The 21,640-nt window shown below is 38.5% G+C and overlaps 3 protein-coding genes across 4 annotated transcripts in view; 1 reads left to right on the top strand and 2 right to left on the bottom strand.

Moving 5' to 3' along the window:
- The first annotated feature begins 583 nt into the window (after window positions 1–583).
- On the top strand, window positions 584–5,302 carry cdc23 (CDC23 (cell division cycle 23, yeast, homolog)). The gene is made up of 16 exons (XM_007557388.2): window positions 584–723; window positions 1,010–1,082; window positions 1,912–2,049; window positions 2,149–2,191; window positions 2,284–2,389; window positions 2,555–2,687; window positions 2,790–2,967; window positions 3,062–3,159; window positions 3,288–3,369; window positions 3,689–3,842; window positions 3,959–4,078; window positions 4,166–4,241; window positions 4,342–4,403; window positions 4,645–4,723; window positions 4,903–5,022; window positions 5,098–5,302. The coding sequence occupies exons 1-16, from the start codon at window positions 611–613 to the stop codon at window positions 5,248–5,250; spliced, it is 1,728 nt and encodes a 575-aa protein (XP_007557450.1). The 5' UTR covers window positions 584–610; the 3' UTR covers window positions 5,251–5,302.
- A 375-nt stretch (window positions 5,303–5,677) lies between these two features.
- Window positions 5,678–15,833, bottom strand: kif20a (kinesin family member 20A). The gene is made up of 19 exons (XM_007557376.2): window positions 15,654–15,833; window positions 14,648–14,821; window positions 14,337–14,441; window positions 14,115–14,234; window positions 13,758–13,896; window positions 13,495–13,670; window positions 12,637–12,736; window positions 12,224–12,436; window positions 12,012–12,123; window positions 11,834–11,908; window positions 11,608–11,751; window positions 11,351–11,519; window positions 10,756–10,908; window positions 9,977–10,116; window positions 8,569–8,671; window positions 8,098–8,293; window positions 7,914–8,005; window positions 7,668–7,805; window positions 5,678–6,542 (listed from the first exon to the last, which is right to left on the bottom strand). Exons 2-19 carry the CDS (start codon window positions 14,813–14,815, stop codon window positions 6,177–6,179), a joined length of 2,709 nt encoding a protein of 902 aa, XP_007557438.1. The 5' UTR covers window positions 14,816–14,821; window positions 15,654–15,833; the 3' UTR covers window positions 5,678–6,176.
- A 680-nt stretch (window positions 15,834–16,513) lies between these two features.
- The window catches only part of zgc:175280 (cationic amino acid transporter 2 family protein), a 13,327-nt gene continuing 8,200 nt past the window's right edge, over window positions 16,514–21,640 (bottom strand). Inside the window, exons 2-12 of one of the 2 annotated variants that reach the window (XM_016674302.1) lie at window positions 20,434–20,803; window positions 19,658–19,813; window positions 19,403–19,559; window positions 19,181–19,314; window positions 18,844–19,066; window positions 18,492–18,628; window positions 18,156–18,258; window positions 17,307–17,440; window positions 17,046–17,212; window positions 16,796–16,904; window positions 16,534–16,693 (exon numbers count right to left, since the gene is read on the bottom strand). In XM_016674302.1, the coding sequence (XP_016529788.1) occupies window positions 16,620–16,693; window positions 16,796–16,904; window positions 17,046–17,212; window positions 17,307–17,440; window positions 18,156–18,258; window positions 18,492–18,628; window positions 18,844–19,066; window positions 19,181–19,314; window positions 19,403–19,559; window positions 19,658–19,813; window positions 20,434–20,803 (1,764 nt within the window). In that variant the 3' untranslated portion in view covers window positions 16,534–16,619. Of the gene's footprint in view, window positions 16,694–16,795; window positions 16,905–17,045; window positions 17,213–17,306; window positions 17,441–18,155; window positions 18,259–18,491; window positions 18,629–18,843; window positions 19,067–19,180; window positions 19,315–19,402; window positions 19,560–19,657; window positions 19,814–20,433; window positions 20,804–21,640 lie in introns of both variants that reach the window. The other variant, XM_016674305.1, reaches the window with a different exon arrangement.

The following is a 21,640-nucleotide window of genomic DNA, read 5'->3' as shown; positions in this document are numbered from 1 at the left end:
TTCATAGAAGTTTGTTTTAATTTTATAGCTTCATCCTGACATTAATACATTTAAAAAAATAAACATAATTGTTTTCTTCTCAAATTATATATTTATACGCAGTGCCATTCAGAAGTATCCATTTTAATATTTATACCAGTTTCACAATTTGTCACATTACAACTACAAACTTTGGTGTATTTTGAGGATTTTATATGATAGACCAAGACAAAATAGTGTGCATTTATGAATGGAACATGGTTTTCAGTCATTGCCTTCAAATAAAAATCTAGATAGTGATGTGCTTTTGTATTCAACCCCAAATAAATCCAGAGAATACGCTCAATCAGAAGAAAGCCATAATGGCGTACTGCCCGTGACTAGAATATACTTACAGTAAAGATGGTGGTGCTGGGATAATGCTGTAGAGAAGCTGGTCAGAGATGACTTAAGGTTGGAAATAATATGCCACATTTGTAAGAGTTTTGAAATATACTTATTCTTTTGAGGGAGGGAGTTTATTTTACGTCATATAAAATGTCCACGACTTTTATTCTGAAAGGGAATGGGAAGAGGAAGTTGAGTCTCGTAGCTTCTTTCTTCAACCAATCACCTGTTCGCTTGGTGAAATATGAAAATGGCGGCTCTGTGCAGTGAGTTCGGAGATCTGGCACAAATTAAGAAACAGCTAATATCTGTCATATCGTTGTGTAAAGAAAGAGGACTTTTGCATAGCGCGAAGTGGTAAGACTTGCGAGATAAAAAAAAGAGCTGTTTAATGTGTATCTTTTTGCAATTTGACACAGAAAAATAACCTAAATAAACGTCATGTCTCTGGTGTTAGCTAAATTAGCGCTGTTGATGAACATGTTTTAAGCTAAAACATAGCAGGTTTAATGACACTATTTGACTAAATATGTTTGATGTTTGTCAGTCAGTGACGGTATTGAATTTTCGTTTCGCTTCGTTTTTACTGTTGATAAGTAAACAAGCCGGGTAAATGTTAACACCGGCGATGTTTGCATTTCAGGGCTTCTGAGTTGGCGTTTGCTTTGGATCCTCTTCCCAAGGATAATTTACCCCCAGAACCAGCATTCACTGAGGTTAGTTCACTTTTCTGAAAGTCTGAGATTCACTGGGGGTTTTATGCACGAATAACAAAGAAAAACCAAAATCAGTAATGATACAGTTTATCAGAAATGTCATTATTGGCTCACTTATGTTCATTATTCAGTCGTTTTATAATTTTTATTGTTCAGTATTTAAAATTACAATGAAGGTACATTTTATTAATAAATTTGTATAGCTTTGGGGCTATGTGCTTCTATTTTGTACATGTATGCAAACCATTTCCTATCTCTACACATAAGCATCATTTATTGATGATTCCATTGTTTCAGCTTTACTCGTTTCCTCTGAAGTTCCCTACTAAGATTTATATAAAGTGTGGGTATTAAAGTGGAAGTGAATATGCATCCAACTGACTAATGAAGCTGAATTTTAATGCATGGAACCAGAAATATTGTAGTCTACTAAATACTTGATCCAGGCAGTCTTTGGCAGAAGTGAATTTTCTTTTATTTATTTTTTTAGATATTTAGATTCTCTGGAGGCAATTTTGATCATATTTTTAATTTAAAAGCATTTTTTAAATTCAAGATTATCAAATTTTTAATTTTGACTTTCTGGGATTTGTTTGTACCAAAAAAGTAATTAAACAGGGTGATATTTTTTTGTATAATAGTTACTGATTCAATCTCCTTTAATAAGGCAGTGTGCTTGATTCTTTTTAAAAGCATACTGCCCCCTGCTGACCAATTTTTCAGATCACATTTATTACTTAAAACACCTTAAGGGTTATACATTTTTATTAAGTCATGTAATCATGAGGAGTGAATGTTGTTTTCTTGCCATTGTCTACCTCCCATACAGGAAGACGCTCAAGACCTGGATGCCCTCACTTTGGCCAAATCCTACTTTGACCTGAAAGAGTATGACCGTGCTGCTTACTTTCTAAAGGGCTGCTGCAGCCAGAAGGCTTATTTCCTCTACATGTATTCCCGCTATCTGGTAAGAGTCAATAAACACTTATCTGTCTCTGATTCATGTGATGATTTGATCGCTCTGTTTTGGAGACATTTTTATGAATAGATGCTTGTTTATTTTTAGTCGGGCGAGAAAAAGAAGGATGATGAGACTGTGGACAGTTTGGGTAAGATCCTTTTGATTTCCACCAATTAGAGAACAGAGGATTTCCTTCCCTTGTTTCCGGAAAGGGTTTTGTCTGATTCTGTGTGGTTTTAGGTCCTTTGGAGAAGGGTCAGGTGCGTAACGAAGCTTTGCGAGAACTGAGAGTTGAGCTCAGTAAGAAGCACACTGCAAGAGAGCTGGATGGCTTCACGCTGTATTTGTAAGTTCTTCTTCTCCGTAAATATGCTCATTAATGGGATATTTGATTAAGGAAAGAGTGGGCTACAAATAAACATGATGTCGTGTGTGTGTGTGTGTNGTGTGTGTGTGTGTGTGTGTGTGTGTGTGTGTGTGTGTGTGTGTGTGTGTGTGTGTGTGAAAACAGGTATGGGGTAGTTTTACGAAAGCTGGATCTGTTGAAGGAGGCAGTGGAAGTGTTTGTGGAGGCAATTCAAGCCCTTCCTCTTCACTGGGGTGCCTGGCTGGAGCTTAGTAACCTCATCACAAACATCGAAATGGTAACCATCCCTTTGAAGTTTCTCATGTTTTGTCATGTTACAGCAGCAAACCTTGGAAGTTTTTTTTATATAGATTTTATATTCTCTGCTCTCTTTGTACAGCTAAAGTCCCTGTCTCTGCCTGACTGCTGGATTAAGGACTTCTTCATGGCCCACATGTATACTGAGCTGCAGATGATCAAAGAGGCTTTGCAGAAGTACCAAAACCTCATTGAGGCCGGCTTCTCCAAGAGCACCTACATCATCTCGCAGATTGCTGTTGCCTACCACAACATCAGAGGTTCTCAAACGTCTTTCAAGGCCAGTTCTAAATGTTAGGAAAATGCTGCGCGAGCAGGATGAATCTAACGGCAATGTGTCTCTGTTTATTAAAGATATCGACCAAGCTTTGGCGCTGTTTAATGAACTGAGGGAGCACGATCCGTATCGTATCGACAACATGGACACCTTCTCTAATTTGCTATATGTCAAAGTAAGTTTGCAGCTTGTAAATGTGTCGTCTCAGATTTGAGCACACGATCAATAGGGATGAAGTGGATTTCATGAAAATCCAGAGGTCCCTTTATTTCTTTATTGAGTCAGTGCTTTGTGTCTTTACAGAGTATGAAGCCTGAATTAAGTTATCTAGCACACAACCTGGTGGAGATTGATAAATACCGAGTGGAGACATGCTGCGTTATTGGTAAGCAATAAGTTAGTCCCAGTGAGAATAGAAAAATCACGAAGGAACGTCAACGCATTATTAAACTTTCAGGATAATCTTTAGACTTATTTACAGTCCTGAGTTTGTTCCTCGAGGAAAAGAGGAGCCCTGCAAAACATCATTTCCCCATTTTGTCTCCTTGCAACTACAAGTCAATATATCTTCACATTTGCCCCAATCCAACATGGAGTTATGCAATTGTAAAGCGGAATGAAGTATAATTTTTTTTTTGTTTCTGATAAAATTGAAAAAATGTAGCATGCTTTTGTTTCTGATGAAAACTTTGTTTCATTTAAAGGGAACTACTACAGTTTACGCTCTCAGCATGAGAAAGCAGCTCTGTACTTCCAGCGCGCCCTGAAACTGAACCCTCGTTGCCTTGGAGCCTGGACTCTCATGGGCCATGAATACATGGAAATGAAGAACACCTCAGCCGCCATCCAGGCCTACAGGTAGGATAACATGTTTCACTGATTAGCTCAGTGTTGAACCGGTTGAGTCGCTTTAAAACCTCAAGATCTCATGTTTTAAAGAAATGTTACCCTTGCTTGTTTTTTTCCCCCCCCAGGCATGCAATTGAAGTGAACAAGCGGGATTATCGTGCCTGGTATGGATTAGGTCAGACATATGAAATCCTTAAGATGCCTTTTTACTGTTTGTATTACTACCGAAAGGCTCACCAGCTCAGGTTTGGATTCATTTTATGTTTTTAATGTTTATATTCAGTCTAAACACTTTGAACTGTGCATCGCTGATTTGATCATTTTGCCTCCAGACCCAATGACTCTCGCATGTTGGTTGCATTGGGGGAAAGCTATGAAAAACTCTCACAGCAAGTTGAAGCCAAGAAGGTAAACATCTTGCAGCTATCGGCACCTTGGGTTTATTTTGTAAGTATTCAACTGTTTTTAAGAAAGATTTTTGTTTGAGATATATATTCTTCTTTTGCAGTGCTACTGGAGGGCTTATTCTGTTGGCGATGTAGAAAAAATGGCTCTTCTTAAACTGGCAAAGTAAGCTGATCTCAATTTAATTGTTAAAAAGTGGTATTTAGCAATTTAGTGTAGTAGTTCCTGCCTAGTTTGGAAATTTAAATAGTTTTCATATTGGTGCCTCCATTGATATCTCCCCTTAAATAAATTCCTTTTTTATTTATGTTGGGTAGAAAATGGTGCAATAACCTCAGCTTTAGATCATTTGTAGCTAATTTTTCAGCTTCTTTCTCCACTAAAGTGTAATCTCGTCCCGCCACAGGCTCCACGAACAGCTGAATGAGTCCGACGATGCTGCTCAGTGTTACATGCTTTACATTCAAGACATTTTCTCTTGCGGGGTAAGCATTTGGTGGAACGTGTGTTGTAACTTTGAATAGGAAACTTCTTTGCTCTCAAAAGGATTTCACTTAGTTGTAGCAGCAGGTTAATTTGTATGTTTTGAATTTGACAACAGGTGGAATAGTATTTCTAAAGTAGGTGAGATGAACTGAATGAGTCTTTTTAATGGTTCTTTCAGGAACAACTGGAGCATGCAGAGGTGAGCACAGCTCTGCGCTACCTGGGTCAGTACTATTTCAAGAACAAACACTACGACGAGGCTTCGCTCTGTGCGCAGCGCTGCTGTGACTACAACGATGTAAGTCTTAAACATGGAGTCCATGATTATTCTGTCAAAGTCAGCAGCTGGTTACATTGACTGATCGCTGTGTAGGCACGAGAAGAGGGGAAGGCTCTGCTGAGGCAGATCTCGCAGGTCAGAGATCAGGTGGAAACGCCGTCAGCTGATCTGTTCACTCCGCTCTCAAACAACAACACACCGGTCAGGAGGGTGTCTCCTCTGAACCTCATCTCCTTCACACCATGATACTCCTTCAACTCAGTATGAAATTTGCTCAAAATAAAGTTTTAATTGTAAATATTTGCCTATGTACTTATAGAAATGTTACTTTGTTTTTCTAAAGTTGGAATTGGATTTTTAAAAAAAAAAAAAAAAAGAAAACCTCCCAGTTAATTTCCAATAAACTACATTGTCATATGCATAAGACTGACAATGATTATGTAGCAAAATATGTTGAGCACAAAAACATTTTATTTACACATAACTTTAGTAATGCATATTTAAAAATAGAGAAATGAGCATTCTCCCTTTTTGACTTTTGCATTTACATACAGTGAAAACTTCAAGCCGCTTTAAACAAGATCAGCTTGATTCTTGTGCCTTTTAAAAGGCAATATTTCCATTCAAAACCTTAGATTTGAAAAAAAAAAAAAAACCCAGCATATTTCAAATGTTACAGAATATACCGTTTTATTTTTAAAACAAGAATCCCTAAAAGCTAAAGTCACAACCTGAAACCGAACATAAAAAGTAAAACAGAACATTTGACATGCAGACAAGACAAGAAGAAAACTTACTACAATTATTTTAGAACAGAAACTGGAAAACATAGAAGCAGCAGGTGAACATTTAGTTTAGTTTGCTGTGCATGAGCTTTGTCCATTATAATCACACACAGTTCAGACATTTATTGTGGTGTTAGGGAAATATTTGTCGCCAAGGCACATGAAGCCGATTTGCAGACATGCACAACTCTGACCTTATAGTCCGTCAACCCCAGAGAAAAAATCTTAAAGCACTGATCATTTTACTGGCATTAACTGATAATCATATTTTGGATGACTGCAAAAAAGTAAATATATATTAAAAAAAGTATAAAAATATAAAGGTAACCAGCTGATGCATTTAGCATTGAATCAGAAAGCTTAATCGAACCTTTTAAAAAAAATAGCTCAGTATTTTCCTCTGAGGCTTCGTGGGGTGAGGAGGGGGTTTGGGGGTGGAGACGGCTGACGGGAGCGCAAGATTCGCGAAGATGGAGTCAAGCTGGATTCTGCGGCCGCGTGGGCGTTGTATTTACGCGAAGGTGTGCGAGTTGGAAACACAGACTGGAAAAAGGACCGTTTCTGGGGCGGCCGGTTTTCGCATTCGCTCGGCGTGGTCGCCATGCAGCCCCTCTTTTTGCAGGAGCCTGGAGTAGTGGGTGCGGCAAAAGTTGTAGTGGGCGGGTTTGCGCGGCCCGCCAGGGTCTCCGCCTTCCGCCGCAAGTCCGCTTTGACCAGAGTGAGGTCATTCTGAAGCTCCATCAGGATCTGGTTCTGAGAAGAAGTCAGTGGAGAGGGTTAGACAGGAACACAGAGGGAGAAGGGAGAGATGGGAAGAGCTAAAATGCAACGTGCTCCAGCCCAGTTATCACCTGGTGAAGGTGTTAGAAACCCAAATTCAGTTTTAAAGCTGGCTGTGCAACAGGAATGTTAGGAAGCAAAGGGAGAGAAGAAAAGCATTTCAAAATGAGAAATGGAAAAAAACAAAACTCAGCATTTATTACTTATTCTACAGGTGGACATCAATAAATCACAACATCAAAAATTCATTTTAGAAATTAAATTTGAAGATTAAACTATTCACATTTAAAGTGATTGGATAATTCTGGCTTCCCTTTGAGTACTACATCTGGCCATTGAAAAAATATTTTTTCAAACGTATGCCGCTTGTTAAGGACTCAGATTATGGGAAAGACAACTAGACTTACAGTTGACAGTCCTCAACCTTCACAAGGAGGGAAAAACTGTAAATGCTACAAACCAAAATATCTAGGAATTGCTGCAAGTCAGCATTTAATGGAAAGTTGAGTGGATTTAAGCTTTTGGTATAAAATGGAGAGAAAAAAAGTACCAATACGGATATTGGTACTGCCAAAAAGTACCAATACCCTTTTTATCACGGCATTGCTATGTGCAATTGACTGGCCAGGAAACTGAACCATAGAGGATCTATGGAGTATAACTAAGAGGAAAAGAAGAGAAAACATCAGGTCGCATCACGCAGATGAGCTGAAGGTTTCTTTTAACGCAATCTGGGCATTGTTGACACCTGATCACTTCTTTCCCATGTCTCCTTACTGGAGAAGTTCATGCAAATGGAGCTTTGATCAACATACTGCACATGGTAATACTTTAATAGGCCGACACATCTGTGATAAAAATGTGTTTAAGATTCTACTTTCAGGAAACTATTTTGTCTTTTCATTAGCTGCAAGCCATAATTCACGAAGACAGAAATAAATTCTTAAAATGAATAACTGTGTGCAATACATCTAAATAGTAAATAATGTACAAATTTCACTTTTTGAATGGAATTATAGAAATAAATGCTATCTTTAATTAACACTCTTAATTATTTAGTTATACCTTTAAAAACTTGGCAGGATCGACTTGTTTTACCTGTTTGGCTACAGTATCGTCTGCAGCTGCGAGTGTGTGCCGCAGCCTCTCCCCTCCTGTGTTGCGGCAACAAGCTCTTTCACCAGACTGCAGATCCACTCCCAGCTTCTGCAGGTCCAATCGGAGCTGGCGCAGGTTCTGTTGAGGAAGAAGAAAAAGAGAATATTTTTAGTCTCTGCTAGAGGGAAGAGTTTTACTAGCAGCTAAAAGAAAAAGTTCCTTTGAGGTGATGGAGCTGGAACTGACCCGCTGACCCTCCTGCAGCTTGCGATCCGCTGCGGTGGTGAGGGCGCCGGCCGAACCTGGCACATCCAGCTTCATCCTCAGCTTCACCAAGTCTGCACAGGCAAACAGAGCAACGCGCTCAATGGATGCTAATGACAACCTCCCGTGAACACCTGACTGAAGCGTCGCTGCAGTCGGTCTGTACCCTGGGTCTTGGTGAGAAGCTCGGCGCGACACTGATCCAGTTCGGCACGCAGCCGGTTCAGCTCGGTCTGAGACGAGAGGCGGTGAGAGCGCCGAGGCCCCTCTGGCTCTACGGGTGGTGCTGTCATGGAGACGCCGTCTTCCTTCTGCTTTTTGTCAAGGGCAGCAGCCAAAGCTTCAATCTCCTGATCACGCTCCTGTGAAACAAAGCAAGCATACACGCTTAACCTTCAGAAGTTACCTGGTTACAACATTGTTAGAAATAGCAATGATGTTTTCCTGAGACCTACATTTTTACCCCAACACCCTGCACTGTGAGCTTTAATATTTAGGAAAGTAAAAAAGATCCAATCATATTCAATAAATTAGAATACGTGTTCCAAAAAGGCTTGTTTGTTTTTGGTGAAACGATGTGAAAATGTTCAAGGACAACATTTTACAGTCTCTGAACGCACAGCAAGACAAATCTTACCTTCAGCTCCTGGCTGTAGAATTTCTTCAGATGTTTCTGCAGGTTACATATTTTGTCCTCGTACCTCTCTTCGATCAGAGCCCTCTCAGCCTCCAACGTCTCACTGTTTGACAGGAAGACGCAACAACTCATCGTCCACGCCCATCACACTCCAGTTCAGCATTTCTTTCTTTATCTTAATGTTACTGTGTCATGTAAGCCAAGTCGATTCTTGTGACAAAACACTTAACGGCTAAAAGTAACAATCAGCAAACCTCAGCTCACTGCATCTGACAAACTAGTAAGTTTAGCTACAACATTCCACATTTAACTTGTGAGATCTGGAGTCATTTATCCTACTTTAAATAGTTGTCAGGTGCCTTCATTTTGTTACATTTTTACAATTTGAACAAAAGAAGTCTTACCCAAGCCTGAGAGCCAATGGCCAGTTTAAAACCCTAATCTAAGAGGATCTAGAGGCCCAAAAGTTGTGTAGATTATTTTGAATATTCAAATTTTACTTGGGTTCTATCGATAACTCAAAAACCCAAAACCCATCAATGATTCAAACAAAAAATGTAAGTTCAGATACGGAAAATTGAAAATAAAGCATGTCACTTGCACAAAAAACTGCTGGAAAAAGCCTGTTTTCATAATTTTCATCTGTATACTAAAAGACAGAGGAGTCTTTTATATTCCATGTAGTAAAAATTATTGTAAAAATCCAACATTACAAGACTGTGTTGGTACTTGAATATAATTGCTTATTTTTCAAGGGTCTGTAGCGCACATGTGTCAAACTCAGGCCTAGTGGCCAAATTTGGCCAACAGTGTAATTATATTTGGCCCAAAAGATCAATGCCTATTAGAGCTGGCCTACTGACAGACAAAGCACACACACACATCATATTGCACAATATAATAAATTCCATGATAATCTGCTGTTGCATCGTCATGTCAGTCAGAACCCACCATCCCCCTCTCCTGTTGACATTCATTAGCGACCTCATGCTACCAGTCACATCTAGCCAAACAAAAAGGTGAAAAACAGGAAGCCTGTTCATAATGTTATAAAGGGGAGTTCTGTCGGACTTGTGTGCAGAACCTACCCCATTTTGAGCATGATATGTTAACTGAAACAAAAAATCTGTATTTTCTCTTCTTTTTTATGCACTTCTTGTTACTGTGCACCGTTTTATTTTTATATTTGTATCATGTTCGAATAAAATTTCATTTCATTTCATTTCATTTCATTTCAACCAACACAGGTATAAAACAAACAATACAACATTAAAAAAATGTTTTTTAAAATCAGTTTGCCGTGGAAGTTTGACCAAATCTTTAATTTTAGTCCACGGTGTAGACTGACACTCCTGCTGTAAAGTATCACAACTCAAACTAAACTGTGTAGCAGATGAAGCCTACATACGTGAATCCCTCTTGCATTCCTGTGATGACTTCCATCATTTCAGAGACGACCTGCTCTCTCACATTAGCCTCCAGGACGTCTTTCTCTTCGCGCTGGCGCCGCACTTCTCTCTTCAGGACATCGATGGCCTGCAGCAGTGACTGTGAAACACACACAGTTGGATGGTAGATTAGAGAAAATGGTCCAGATTTTAAATGTGTGAAGATTATTTGGAGATTTTACTTTCAAATTGCACTAAAATTAGAACAACTGGTTTATGGATTTCCAAAGCTGCTGCAATCACACACTCTTAAATCTATCACCAACTTAAAAACAAAGCAGGTAATTAAAATAATAATAAAAATTTATTAAAAATACAATTAATCATTAAAAAAAAAAACTTCTCATCGCCAAGCTTAAAAGTACTTGTCACCATTTGGAAAACAATTGTGACAAAATTAAAATTAAAATCTGAAATTCTATAAACATCTATAGATCTTTAAAAGATCTATAGATGTTTTATAGACTTTCCTTGAAGTGGGGGTTCCTGAGCAGCTTAACCAGTTATTCATTTACCAGTCTCCACACAATCAATTAATAATCAGGATAATGAATAATCATTTAATGAAGTTTATTACATTGTGCTCTATTCTTTAGCTGTTAATGAATAGAGCAACCAGTTCTCTATTTAAAGCTTTTTTGGCAATATATTAACCCTAATTCACTTGCAGATGGGTTAGCTTTGCTAAACATGGAATCGTTATCCCATCCAAAAGAATAAACGCGATAAAAAACAGTACCTCTGTATTCAACAAGGTGATATCTCCATCCTCTACATCACTTTCATCCTCTTCCTCCTCTATCACAGTGCTTTCACTGCCATGTGCTGCAGGGTCTCGGAGCAGAGAGAGGATGTAGGCCACTCTGGTCTTAGTGGACGGGCCGTGGACAAGCTGGAATTACACAGATTTTAGCCAATTCATTTCAGATAAACAGAACATCTTTGAAAGTTTTTTATTTTTTTCCCCAGCCTGGTGCAGCTTGAATAAAGCGCAGAGAGATCAACACTTTATAGAAATGTAGCTTTTAAAGAGCTTCTTGAATCTCTGCCTTCCCTCCGAGTTCATTTTCAAACTCACAAATTGCTAAGCAACGCAACTTTGAGTCTTCACTCGGTAGCTTCCACAACAAAGAGTTATCAGTGAGATCAGAGAGTTTAGCGTGGAGCATTCACTGATCAGAAAAAGATCCAATTTGGTAGTTTCCAGCTTGCATCACCAGAAAGTGCCAATGAAGCCAAAAATCTACTCATCTTCCTTTCACATTCTTCTTGAAAGTAGAGCCAAACATGCGTCTCAGAAATTATATAGTAAGAGATTTTTTTTTTTTAATCACCTGTGTAGCTATAGCAGAGAACTTGAGTGCCTGAAGGGTCTCGTCATAGATGGAGGCGCATGGATTGATGTTGACCACCATGCAGGAGGTTCCTCTGCCGCAGAAGAAGCCCTGCAGGACGCGGGTCAGTTTGCTGTCCCTGAAAGGAACCACCTGAGGGGGCCTGGACCTGGCAACGCATTTTTAGATTCACACTGAAGTCAAAAACACACGTTCACTCTGCCGCTCGTATTTTGCCTCCGTCACGAGCGTCGTACTTGTTGTTTTGGTTGTGCCTCAAAGCGGCGATGCAGCGTCCCAGCGTCAGGAGGGAGGTGTTGATGTTGTTGGCCTCCTTCATCCTCTCACCGTTACGCTGCTCTTTGCAGCGCTCCGACCCGGCCAGATCGCACACAGTCAGCCTGCGAATGAGGCAACGCTTAGTTTTACTACCTCAAAAACTAAAAAAAACTAAATAAATAAATAAAATCAATTAAAACGTACTCGCTGATGTGCATCGCCTGGCCTGAACTGGCTTCTGGGTGAACATGAAGGACGCGGATGGAGAAGATGCTGTGGCTAATGATACGGGGGGGGGAACATCAAATGCAATTCGAATAAATTCATTTTGGAAACATGTCAAGAGAAAGCTTCAAGAAAGAAAAGTGTAACAGGCTCCAACCTTCTGCTGGAGTTTTGGTTTAGGTGAGTGCTGGCGAAGCTTTGGTTACGCCGCCCCGCCTTCAGGATCCTCCAGGCCTCCTCAGCGCTGCGAATCTGAATCCAAGTGAGATCTGATACGACAAAAAGGAAAACAGACAGTTATTACTTTATAAAACAAACAAACAAAAAAAAAATACTTCAAAGATATTACTGTGAATAAACAAGAATGACCTTTGACGTAAGGGTTGCCCTGCTTGTCATCACTGAGCCGCAGAGTAACTCTCTTTCGGGGCTGCTGGGAGGGCGACGCGTCCAGCAGGTCGTACAGGAACTCATTGTAGATCTCATAGAAGGAGACCCAGATGGAAAACTGCACCCCCTCCTCCAGGTCACAGCCTGCACTGAGTGACAGACTGTCCGGGTCCAGGCACACGCTGTCCGTGTCTGTAAACGGAGGGGGAGGAATTGATCAGTTATCCTTTTTCAGTCCATCAAAAACAGCCGATTCTGCAGGTACGTTAAGATAATAGTTTACAGTTTTATTATTTCTTCCTTCTACTTTTTTGCATCACAACTGATGGAAAAAAAAATCTCCAGGAATCTCATGAAAGAAAACAGCTAGAAGGTATCATTTTATGTCCAACCTTCAAGCTGAGTGGCAGTGTGTGTGGTGGAAGAAAGCCCTCCAATGCCACTGTCCCAGGCCGTGGTGGTACCAGCTCGACGAGAAGTTTGGTTTTCATCCTGCAACACATCAGTATGGTTTACAAGTTAAAATCTGCAAAACCGTTTTCATACTATATAATTTAAACAGCTGCAGATCAGAGACTGGAAGTGATTTCAAACCACTAAAAGAATAACAGAGTTGTGAGTCTAAACTATGACACAGAATCAGTGCAAACTATTTATGTTGGTCTGTAAAAAAAAAAAAAAAAAAAGACAGATAATTCCCTTTGAATGGAGTGGAATAGTGAAACTTTAGCCTTTAATTTGAATACAATCGATCAGTGGGAGACACAATATCACCAATGCAAAAATATAATGTAAAATAAAACTACTAGCATCTTGTTATTTATAATTCATATTTTTACATTTTTATAGTTCCAAGGAAGTGCTAAATAGTGACCTATGACATTGTTTCTATTCAAAATGGAAAAGACCTACCATGTCATTCAGGTAAGGCAAATGTGTTTATTTTTATAAGTCAAGGTAGGCCCTCAAGAAGAAAGTAGCTACTCTCCTTAATCTGCTTATATCTACAGTAATTAAAAATATTTTTAAACAATTGGAACTGCGACAAAAGAGGCAGGACAAAAACCCATGTTTTTCTTATTTAAAAAAAAATTAAAAAAGGAGATCAAAATAAATTGACACACAAAACACCACAGTTTCTACAACCATGCAGTAAAAGACACATTTCTTTAAGCTTCACTTTTTCCAGGAGTGCAAATCTTTCATTTTTGACAGAAACTTTATTACTGCGCTGGGAGGGCGGCTTTTACCTCTTTGAGGAGGGAGTTTCTTCGGATTTCTTCCGTCTTCATCTCACTGTTGTCCAGCTGCCTGACATCCTGATACATGATGGGCTTCAGGTCCATCGCACCATAGAGACGACCCTGCAGCTTCCTGAACAGAGACACCAACGCCCGTGGCAACAGGCCTGCCTCTCGACCATTGCCTAAAGGGGAAAGTTTCACATATGCAGTTTACATTTAAGCCTTTTAACCAAAAGCCCAACACGACACAACTACAAGAGGTAACGTACCTTGAATGGTGTAAGTCTTTCCAGAGTTGGTGACGCCGTAGGTGTAGAGAAGCCTGTTTTCTCCTTTGAGAACATCGTTCACCATTTTCTTCAATGTGCCTTCATAGATCTGTTGCTGAGTCGTATCTGGACCAAATATCTAGGAAAGAAAATAGATGGAAAAACATTTAGATCTGCTACTTTCTAAATAACAGATATGTTATCATGAGGTCTTTCTTCTATATAATTTTTTTGTGTGTGTTTTACTTAGGTCAAAAAGAACACTGTTTAATCTCAGCTTCTTATTTTTCTGAGTTAACCTGATTTTACTCTTAAAGTTATGCTTGAGAAGAGCAAGCAAATCTACAACTCTCCTACCTTTGAGAAACTGAACTTGTGAATGCTCTGGGTGATGCCTCTTTCTGCCGTCCTCATGTTCTGAGACTCATATGGAGCTTTGAGCAGCAATGTCTCCTCATCCTGGATTGCCACACAGCCCTAGAAGAGAAGAGAGAAAAGAAAAGAGGTGACTATAGGTTATTCACAAGCAACAGAGATGCATTTCAAATGCTAATAGTTACAAACAAAAGACTTTCCAACCTGCTCCTGTCCTTTTTCTGAGTCAGTCAGCGGGCGAATGCGCAGAAAAACTTTCACCCTTTCAGAGGTTCCCTCATCAGAGCTGCCAGGTTTCGCAGCAACTTTCTACATGAAAAAATAAGACTGAGTAATTTGCTGCTTTGGATTTTCCATTAAGACATAGTAGATCAAGTTAAAATAGACAAAGGTAAAAAAAATAATAGGTTTGCTTTAACATTTGTTGATATATTGGTACAGCTTAACAACATATCAGTAACAGTGACAAAAAAAGGGAAGGAAAAAAATAACAGCATGTTTTTGTTGAGTCTCACCAGCTGTTTAATAGTCGGCCTGGTTTCGAGCCCGGGGGAAATGACAGAGATCTCAGGCAGACGTGGTCTGGTCATTCCTCCATGCTCTGCTGCCGTGGACTCAAACACAGCCAAATCCTCTTCTTCATCAGAGTGACATCCATACGGGGAAGACAAAGACAGCGCCATGCTTTCCTGCAACAGCAAATCATCATGAGTTTCTTTGGAGTGAAAGTGGGATGTCCAAATACAAGGCCTTCTGAAATATTACTTTGTGCAATTATAGTCCTTCACACTTTAACCATTTCTGTTTCAGAAAATGTATTGTCCTGAGAGAAATCTGATTCTGTAATCAGGCTAGTAAAAATACTTTATTATATGGTTGCTCATGATGCAAAGTAACAGAAGACATAGACTAAAAGCTAATCTTTTCTTGAAAAGTGTTCTGAAATATTCTAAATATAAACTGGTAAACTTATGATAACATAAAACAGCTTATATCTCTAGTGTTCGCTTACTGAAAACATTTCTCGAAATTAAATAACTGTGGCTTGGGGTTTGTAGCGGCATCTAGCGGCAAGGTGACACACTGCAGGTAATTACTTCAGACCAAAACTCATTGAATGTTTTTATAATGTTGTGTAACTACTGCCATTATTATATAACAATTGAAATAGCGTGCTACTGTTTTTTTTTTTTTTAACTTTAAAAACATTACACTGAGAATACTTGTTACCATGCTAGGTTATGTTGCACATTATTGTAAGCCTTGAGGCGTGTGAGCTAACCTCACATCGGGTTTCTAACGCATGAATCGTGAAGAACCGTGCGTTTAAAATCATTTGATCGAACTTAATACAAATACATCACTCATTTTCCCTCAAAACGTGCGGTGAGTCGCCCCTCTACACCGATCAGTTAAACGAGTTATATATTGTGATTAATTAGCAAGTTTCTAAAATACATTCAATCAGAATTGTATACTGAACTAACTATCCGAGGTTTTAACGTGTATTGAATGACTTACCTTTAAAGCGACGGTCAGTTTGCTTTGTCGAAATAAAAAAGGCCGACTAGATTCCAGAAAAAAACAATCCAATAAATGTCCTTTAAATACTGCATAAAATGTAAAATACTTTCTTTAAGTCTGGTGTATCAATCTGCATCAAACCACGTTCTCTGTTTTCGCCCTTCAGCACTCCAGCTGACTGGTTCTACCCGACAACGTTTGGTTTTTTGAACAATGCGCTTCCCCTTCTCTGATTGGCTGAGACCGATGACTTTACTTTCTTCTCATTGGTTAGTACTGTCAAGAGCTGTGCGTCAAATAAACTCTGCCTACTTGAAATGAGGCGACTTTTTTTTAGTTCCTTCCTCCACCATTTTATGTTATGTTTTGCTTATGAATGTGAAGGTGAGTTCATCATTCATCTCCATGGAGTTCATGTAAATAACAGAAAAACAAAGATTCTTAACTGTGTTGCGAATTAGCGAATGTCTGTAAATTTCACAAAAATGTAACAGTTCAAAGTCTATGAACATTTCTTCACAGCCCTTGGAAAGAAAGAAAGATTTTTTTATTATTAGGAAATGTTTACTTAATTAACATTTCTAAGGACACTTTTAATTTTGGATGCAGATACAATGACTATGAACAAAATCCAATTGTTTAAGTACAATAATTTTCAGCTACAAAATACAGCAGTCCTTTGCCTCACCATCAAGATACAAATTTATTTGCATCACGTTCTACTTCTTAGGACAAATCTTAAAAGTGACAGAATTTTGTCTGTGACCTTGTGGGAATATGATGTTTTTTAATTTTGGGCAAAACAAAAATATGGTTCAATATTATGTCGTGTTTGTGTAAAAGTTATTTTTCTAGAATCTAAATAGCACAGCTAATATAAAAGGCTTAACACCAGAGACAAATACTTTTAGAACATTAATGCATAAAAATTCCTTTAATATTTAGGTTCATCATTGTGGTGACTCATTCCTGTGAGTTCTCCATCCTTTGTTTCTGTACGCTGTGCTGAACCCCATAACAAAAGTAGATGGTTAAACCTGTTGAAAAAAGTTACATCATCTGTGATCAAACTGACATTGTGAGAGGATTTTCACATTTAATGTGTCTTTTTCTGAAGCTGTTACGTCATCTTGTCATACCTACTGTCATCCAGACTGCATAACGAATCCAGGTGTCTGATCCAAGCTGAACCATGAGATAGACATTGACAAAAGTGCTTAAAATGGGAACCCAAGGCACAAAAGGGACCTGTGGACAAAAAGAAAAGAAGGTTTTCATACAAAGTTTGTAATACTAGATAACAACTGGAATACTACAATAGCAAGACTTGATTTTTCAGTAACTGAAAATACAAGTCAGATATTGCATAAACATGCGACATTAGCATACCATGAAAGCAGCTTTGGCTGTATTCTGTGGCTGTCTCCAGATGAGTAATACAGTAATGACGAGTATCAGCACAAACACAGAAACACCAAGTAAACTCCACCATTGAAGTGTCCGTAGGGAGTCTACACCCATGGATATTAAGACGCTCAGGATTATGCAAATTAAAACTGGGAAGAAGCAGTAATGGAAAATTAAGCAATCCTTCACAATAAACAGCATCTGTGTAAAGAATGAAGTATACAGGGCATAAACGAGAATTACCAGTAGCAGTAGTTAAAATAGACACATTCTTTGATGTCCGTGGGGTTCCTTGGGAGGGAGGACCCAGTACACCTCCTAATGTGAATGGTTCTGACTTGCTGAAATGTGAATCTTCACTGTGTTCAGCTTGGTACCTGTACAAGTAAAGGGATGCAAGTAAGTTAGGGATGTCGCATTAATGTAGATTTTTCATGTAAGCTTTAAAGGTTATTGATAAAGAGTCCTTATTGATGGTACAAAATCATTAGCTTTAAAGTGTAGGAAAACAACCCAATATTTCATCAGTTTTTATAAATTGTTCTGCACCTGCTGATAATGCAGTGTTTGCTGTAGTGGTAACTTGGCATCATGTTTCCTCTTTCTTTTGATACAACGTCTTTATGATGCAACTCACAAAAATATTTCAGTAGAGTTTACTTGGTGTGGAGAAAAAAACATTTGTTCTCTTGCTTCATAAAGTGAGCACTTTACTTTGAAATTTTTAAGATTGAAAGGGCAAGTTCTTCAGCTAACCGCAATACCAACATTGATATCTGAGCACTGCTTTCACTTTCACAGAGACATTCGCTGTAAGGAGCCCTTGGTGAGACCAAAGTTTTGATGAATAGATATTTTGTAAACAGAACATTTTATAGTATCATTTTATACCAGTAACAAACTTTCAGGTTGAAAACAAATATCTAAGCCTAAATCTGCCTGGGGCATAAGTCATTTTAGAGTGAAGTGTTTTGGTTTACAATAAAATCTATGACATCTAAAGGAGCAGTAAATCACACACAATCTCAAAAAGCATTGCAACTTCAAATCTACAAAATAAACAAAAATAATAAAATGGACAGCGATTTTTACCTTAGTACAAGAACACAAATGGCAACAAGTGTGTAGGCAAAGAGTGTTCCAATTGACATCATGTCAACCAGCGCCCTCAAGTCAAACAATAACACCATGACAGCTGCAAAGATATGATTATGTTTACTAGATTTAACATCAGTTTAATCAAATCACACTTGAATTACAAACCATATATTTCAATATTTGAGCCACGCAGTCCAAAAATGCTTTGACTATTTTTGAATCAATTTTCATTTTAGTAAAAAAAATTTTAAAAAATGACAAAATCAGCTTAGAGAAAAATAATGAGAAAAAATAATTTTCAAAAATGCCTTAAAATATTGATGAATTTACCTGCAACAACCCCAGAAACCAGCGTTGCAATGACAGGACTTTGTCTGGAGCTCATTTTACAGAGCGGTGTGAAGAGAAGTCCATCTCTGGCCATGGCAAAGAGAATACGGGGCATCGGGAACATTGATCCCAGCAGGCTAGATGAAAAACACTCAGAATTTATCCCAGTAAACATTATTCACCTTTGCTTAAATATCCAGCAGTATTCTTGCAGTGGTCATATCCATAACAATTTTGTCTACACAAGACAACAAGAACAGTGAGATGTTCTGAAAATCTGGATGGAATTAATCATGCTCTTCTAAAATACAAAATATTAGTGAGTTTCTAACTTAAATCTTGTGATTTGTACCTTGTTGAAAGTGCGCAGAGGGATCCAATGGCCACTGCATACTTTGCCGGGTCCCAACCAACATATGTGAAAGCCACAGGCAGTGGGCTGCTAATGCTGAGCATATAGTAGGGCATCATCAAAGTCAAGGCAGCGGACACACCAAAGTAAGCCAGGAAGCAGATGAGGAGGGATGCCACTATGCCGATTGGGATTGCCTTCTGAGGATTCTGAACTTCCTCTCCTGAGGACACAACCAAAGTAAATATTCTTTCTTCAGAAAGTCTCACAGATATAAAAACATGTTGCTTTGAATAATTTAGGTTTGCAACTCTGGAACAAATAACCTTTTAGTTACCTGTTGTTGCAATGCAGTCAAATCCAACGAAAGCATAAAAGCAAGTGGCTGCTCCAGCTAATGTTCCCTCAAAGCCAAAGGGAAAAAATCCTCCAGTTCCACCTTGGAAGGTTTTATTATGGAATGCATAATTTCTTTAAATAAAGGACATGTCATCATTCAGGATGTTTGAACCACACAGAAGCAACTGAAATATAACTTTAAACCAAAAGATGCCCATACTTTAATGGTCTTTGGATTGTGTCTTCATTAATGTACCAGTTATTGATGTCCCCTTTGATGAAACCAGAAAGGATTACAAACAGCAACACCACAATGTTTATGGCTGTAAATAACTTATTTACTGTAGCCGACTCTTTTACTCCAAATGCAAGAATCCCTATCAAAAGAAAAAAGTAAGAAATAATCACTTTGAACACATACGCACTGGATGCTTTTTGTTGAATATGTCAATGTGTGGTAAATCATGAAATTTGCCTGATAAGAGCATTATGAGGCCAGCTGCAAAGAAATCTGGGTATGGAGCAAGTCCAGGTAAACCTATCATGGCCACTTTGCCCAGAGAGTTGGCCAAAACGTTTCCACAGAGATCATCAAAGGTCCCGCTCCATGCTTTTGAAACACTTGATGTTCCTTTAGCAAAGACCCAAGAAAAAAAAATGTTTAAAAAGTGCAATAAAATTTTACCTATGGAGCAAACTCCAAACAATATATAATGCCTTGGAAAAAACATTTGTACTCCTTTACTTTTCCCTTTTTACAAGCACAAATTTCCGTGTTTCTTTTTTTTTTTTTTTTGGATTTCCAACTCGGATAAGTCACAAACTGGGACGTAAACAGAAAACAATTCATGGAAAAGTGTAACATGCGTTTGCATTCTCACCCCCTTAATTTGATCCATTGCATCCAATTGCTTTAGAAAATCTTATAATTTAAGAAATGAGTGGGCCTGTGTGTAGGCTGTGCAAGGAGAAGCAATCATTGAACTCTGGATTCTGAATATAAATGCACATTCTATTTCCAGATGTTTTGTTATGAAAATGTTGTGCGCTACTTTGAGGTTATCTAGTTCAAGTTACAGATTTGGAATTCCAAGTGTGTGAAAATGTTAATAACTATGAATACTGTTCAAACCGCTGACAGAAATTATTTAATTTATCTTCATATATTGCACCTAAGACAGTTTTACAAGAAAAAAAAAAACTAACCAAAAATAGATGTTTTTATTATTATCTCACACTTGTGTTGCATACCAATGATATAAGAAAGGAGTAGGTTCCAGCCAGTAATAAAAGCCCATATCTCCCCCACGGTCACATAGCAGTAGAGATAGGCTGAACCTGTTTTAGGAACCCGAGATCCAAATTCAGCATAACACAATCCTGCAAAGACGGAGGCTAGCGCTGCAATCAGGAAGGAAATAATTATGCTGGGACCAGCTGAGGTCCTGGCCACTTCTCCTGAGAGCACATAAACACCAGCCCCCAGGGTGCTGCCGACCCCCAGAGCCACCAGGTCGAGGGTGGTCAGGCAGCGCCGAAAGTTGGACGCTTCTCCTTCAGGCTCCAAAGGTTTCCTACGGGAAATGATCTGGAGGAACTGTAACATCTTTGCCCCAGACATCTGTAAAATCAGATACGTTGAGTTAATGGTGAGGATTTTTCAAGGGTATCTAAAACATTTATCTGAATTATTGTGTATCTACAAAAAAACCCAAAAAAACCCAGATACTTCAGTTGTTGGGAAATATAAGAAATAGAAATGAAATAGGTGATTTTATTCGATGTAGGCCAATGTTTATAATCAATCCAGTAGGTGTTTTTGATATGGCTGACTTACACCATTGAAGGTACGTTACCTCTTTTGAAATGGCTGACTGTGCAGGGATACACCCCAACATGTTCACTTTAAAAGATGGTGCTCTCAGGTATTCAACACATTATATAAAAAAGCTTATGGCAGCACATCATAAAGTTGGTGTCTGCAATTTGGTGGTAAAGTAAAAGACAACTTTACTATTCTTTGAAAAATCTCGACTGTGATTTGTCGTGTCTGTATCAAAATTTATACCTTGAACAAATATTCCTTTGAATATTTAAAATATTTGTTCGATATTTGCAGTTGTGAGATGGTGCTAAAAAATTTGTTTGGTAATAGGCAACCATAGAATGATATTCAGATTAAAGCTGCAGTACATAAACTGGTCAAATCTTATGGTTACAGTGTTTACAAATCAAATTTTCTTTCATTTACAAAAAAAGTAAATAAAATACTGTCCCATTCATGCCAAGTTAAAATTGTGCATAATTTCCAGGTCTGGCATCTCTTTGGATGGTGGCAGAAGAAGAATGGGGTTCACATAGTTCACCTTTCATACAACTGTTAATGGTGACAACTGATGCATGTTTAATGACTCATTCAGTTGAACCGAACCAACATCATTTTGTTGTGAAGACCCAC

The sequence above is a fragment of the Poecilia formosa genome, unplaced genomic scaffold, assembly GCF_000485575.1.
Source record: "Poecilia formosa unplaced genomic scaffold, Poecilia_formosa-5.1.2 Scaffold3, whole genome shotgun sequence".
Lineage (NCBI taxonomy): Eukaryota > Metazoa > Chordata > Actinopteri > Cyprinodontiformes > Poeciliidae > Poecilia > Poecilia formosa.
Note: the sequence above shows the minus strand (reverse complement) of the source record. Positions and strands in the feature narration are given on the sequence as shown.

Excerpts from the sequence above, each read along its gene's own strand:
- cdc23 (XM_007557388.2), top strand. The coding sequence starts at position 611 with ATGAAAATGGCGGCTCTGTGCAGTGAGTTCGGAGATCTGGCACAAATT. Across the intron at positions 3,370-3,688 it reads GGAGACATGCTGCGTTATTG|GGAACTACTACAGTTTACGC; the intron begins GTAAGCAATAAG and ends TTTCATTTAAAG. Across the intron at positions 5,023-5,097 it reads GCTGCTGTGACTACAACGAT|GCACGAGAAGAGGGGAAGGC; the intron begins GTAAGTCTTAAA and ends ATCGCTGTGTAG.
- kif20a (XM_007557376.2), bottom strand. The coding sequence starts at position 14,815 with ATGGCGCTGTCTTTGTCTTCCCCGTATGGATGTCACTCTGATGAAGAA. Across the intron at positions 12,737-13,494 it reads GAAACTCCCTCCTCAAAGAG|GATGAAAACCAAACTTCTCG; the intron begins GTAAAAGCCGCC and ends GATGTGTTGCAG. Across the intron at positions 11,909-12,011 it reads AACCAAAACTCCAGCAGAAG|CCACAGCATCTTCTCCATCC; the intron begins GTTGGAGCCTGT and ends CCGTATCATTAG.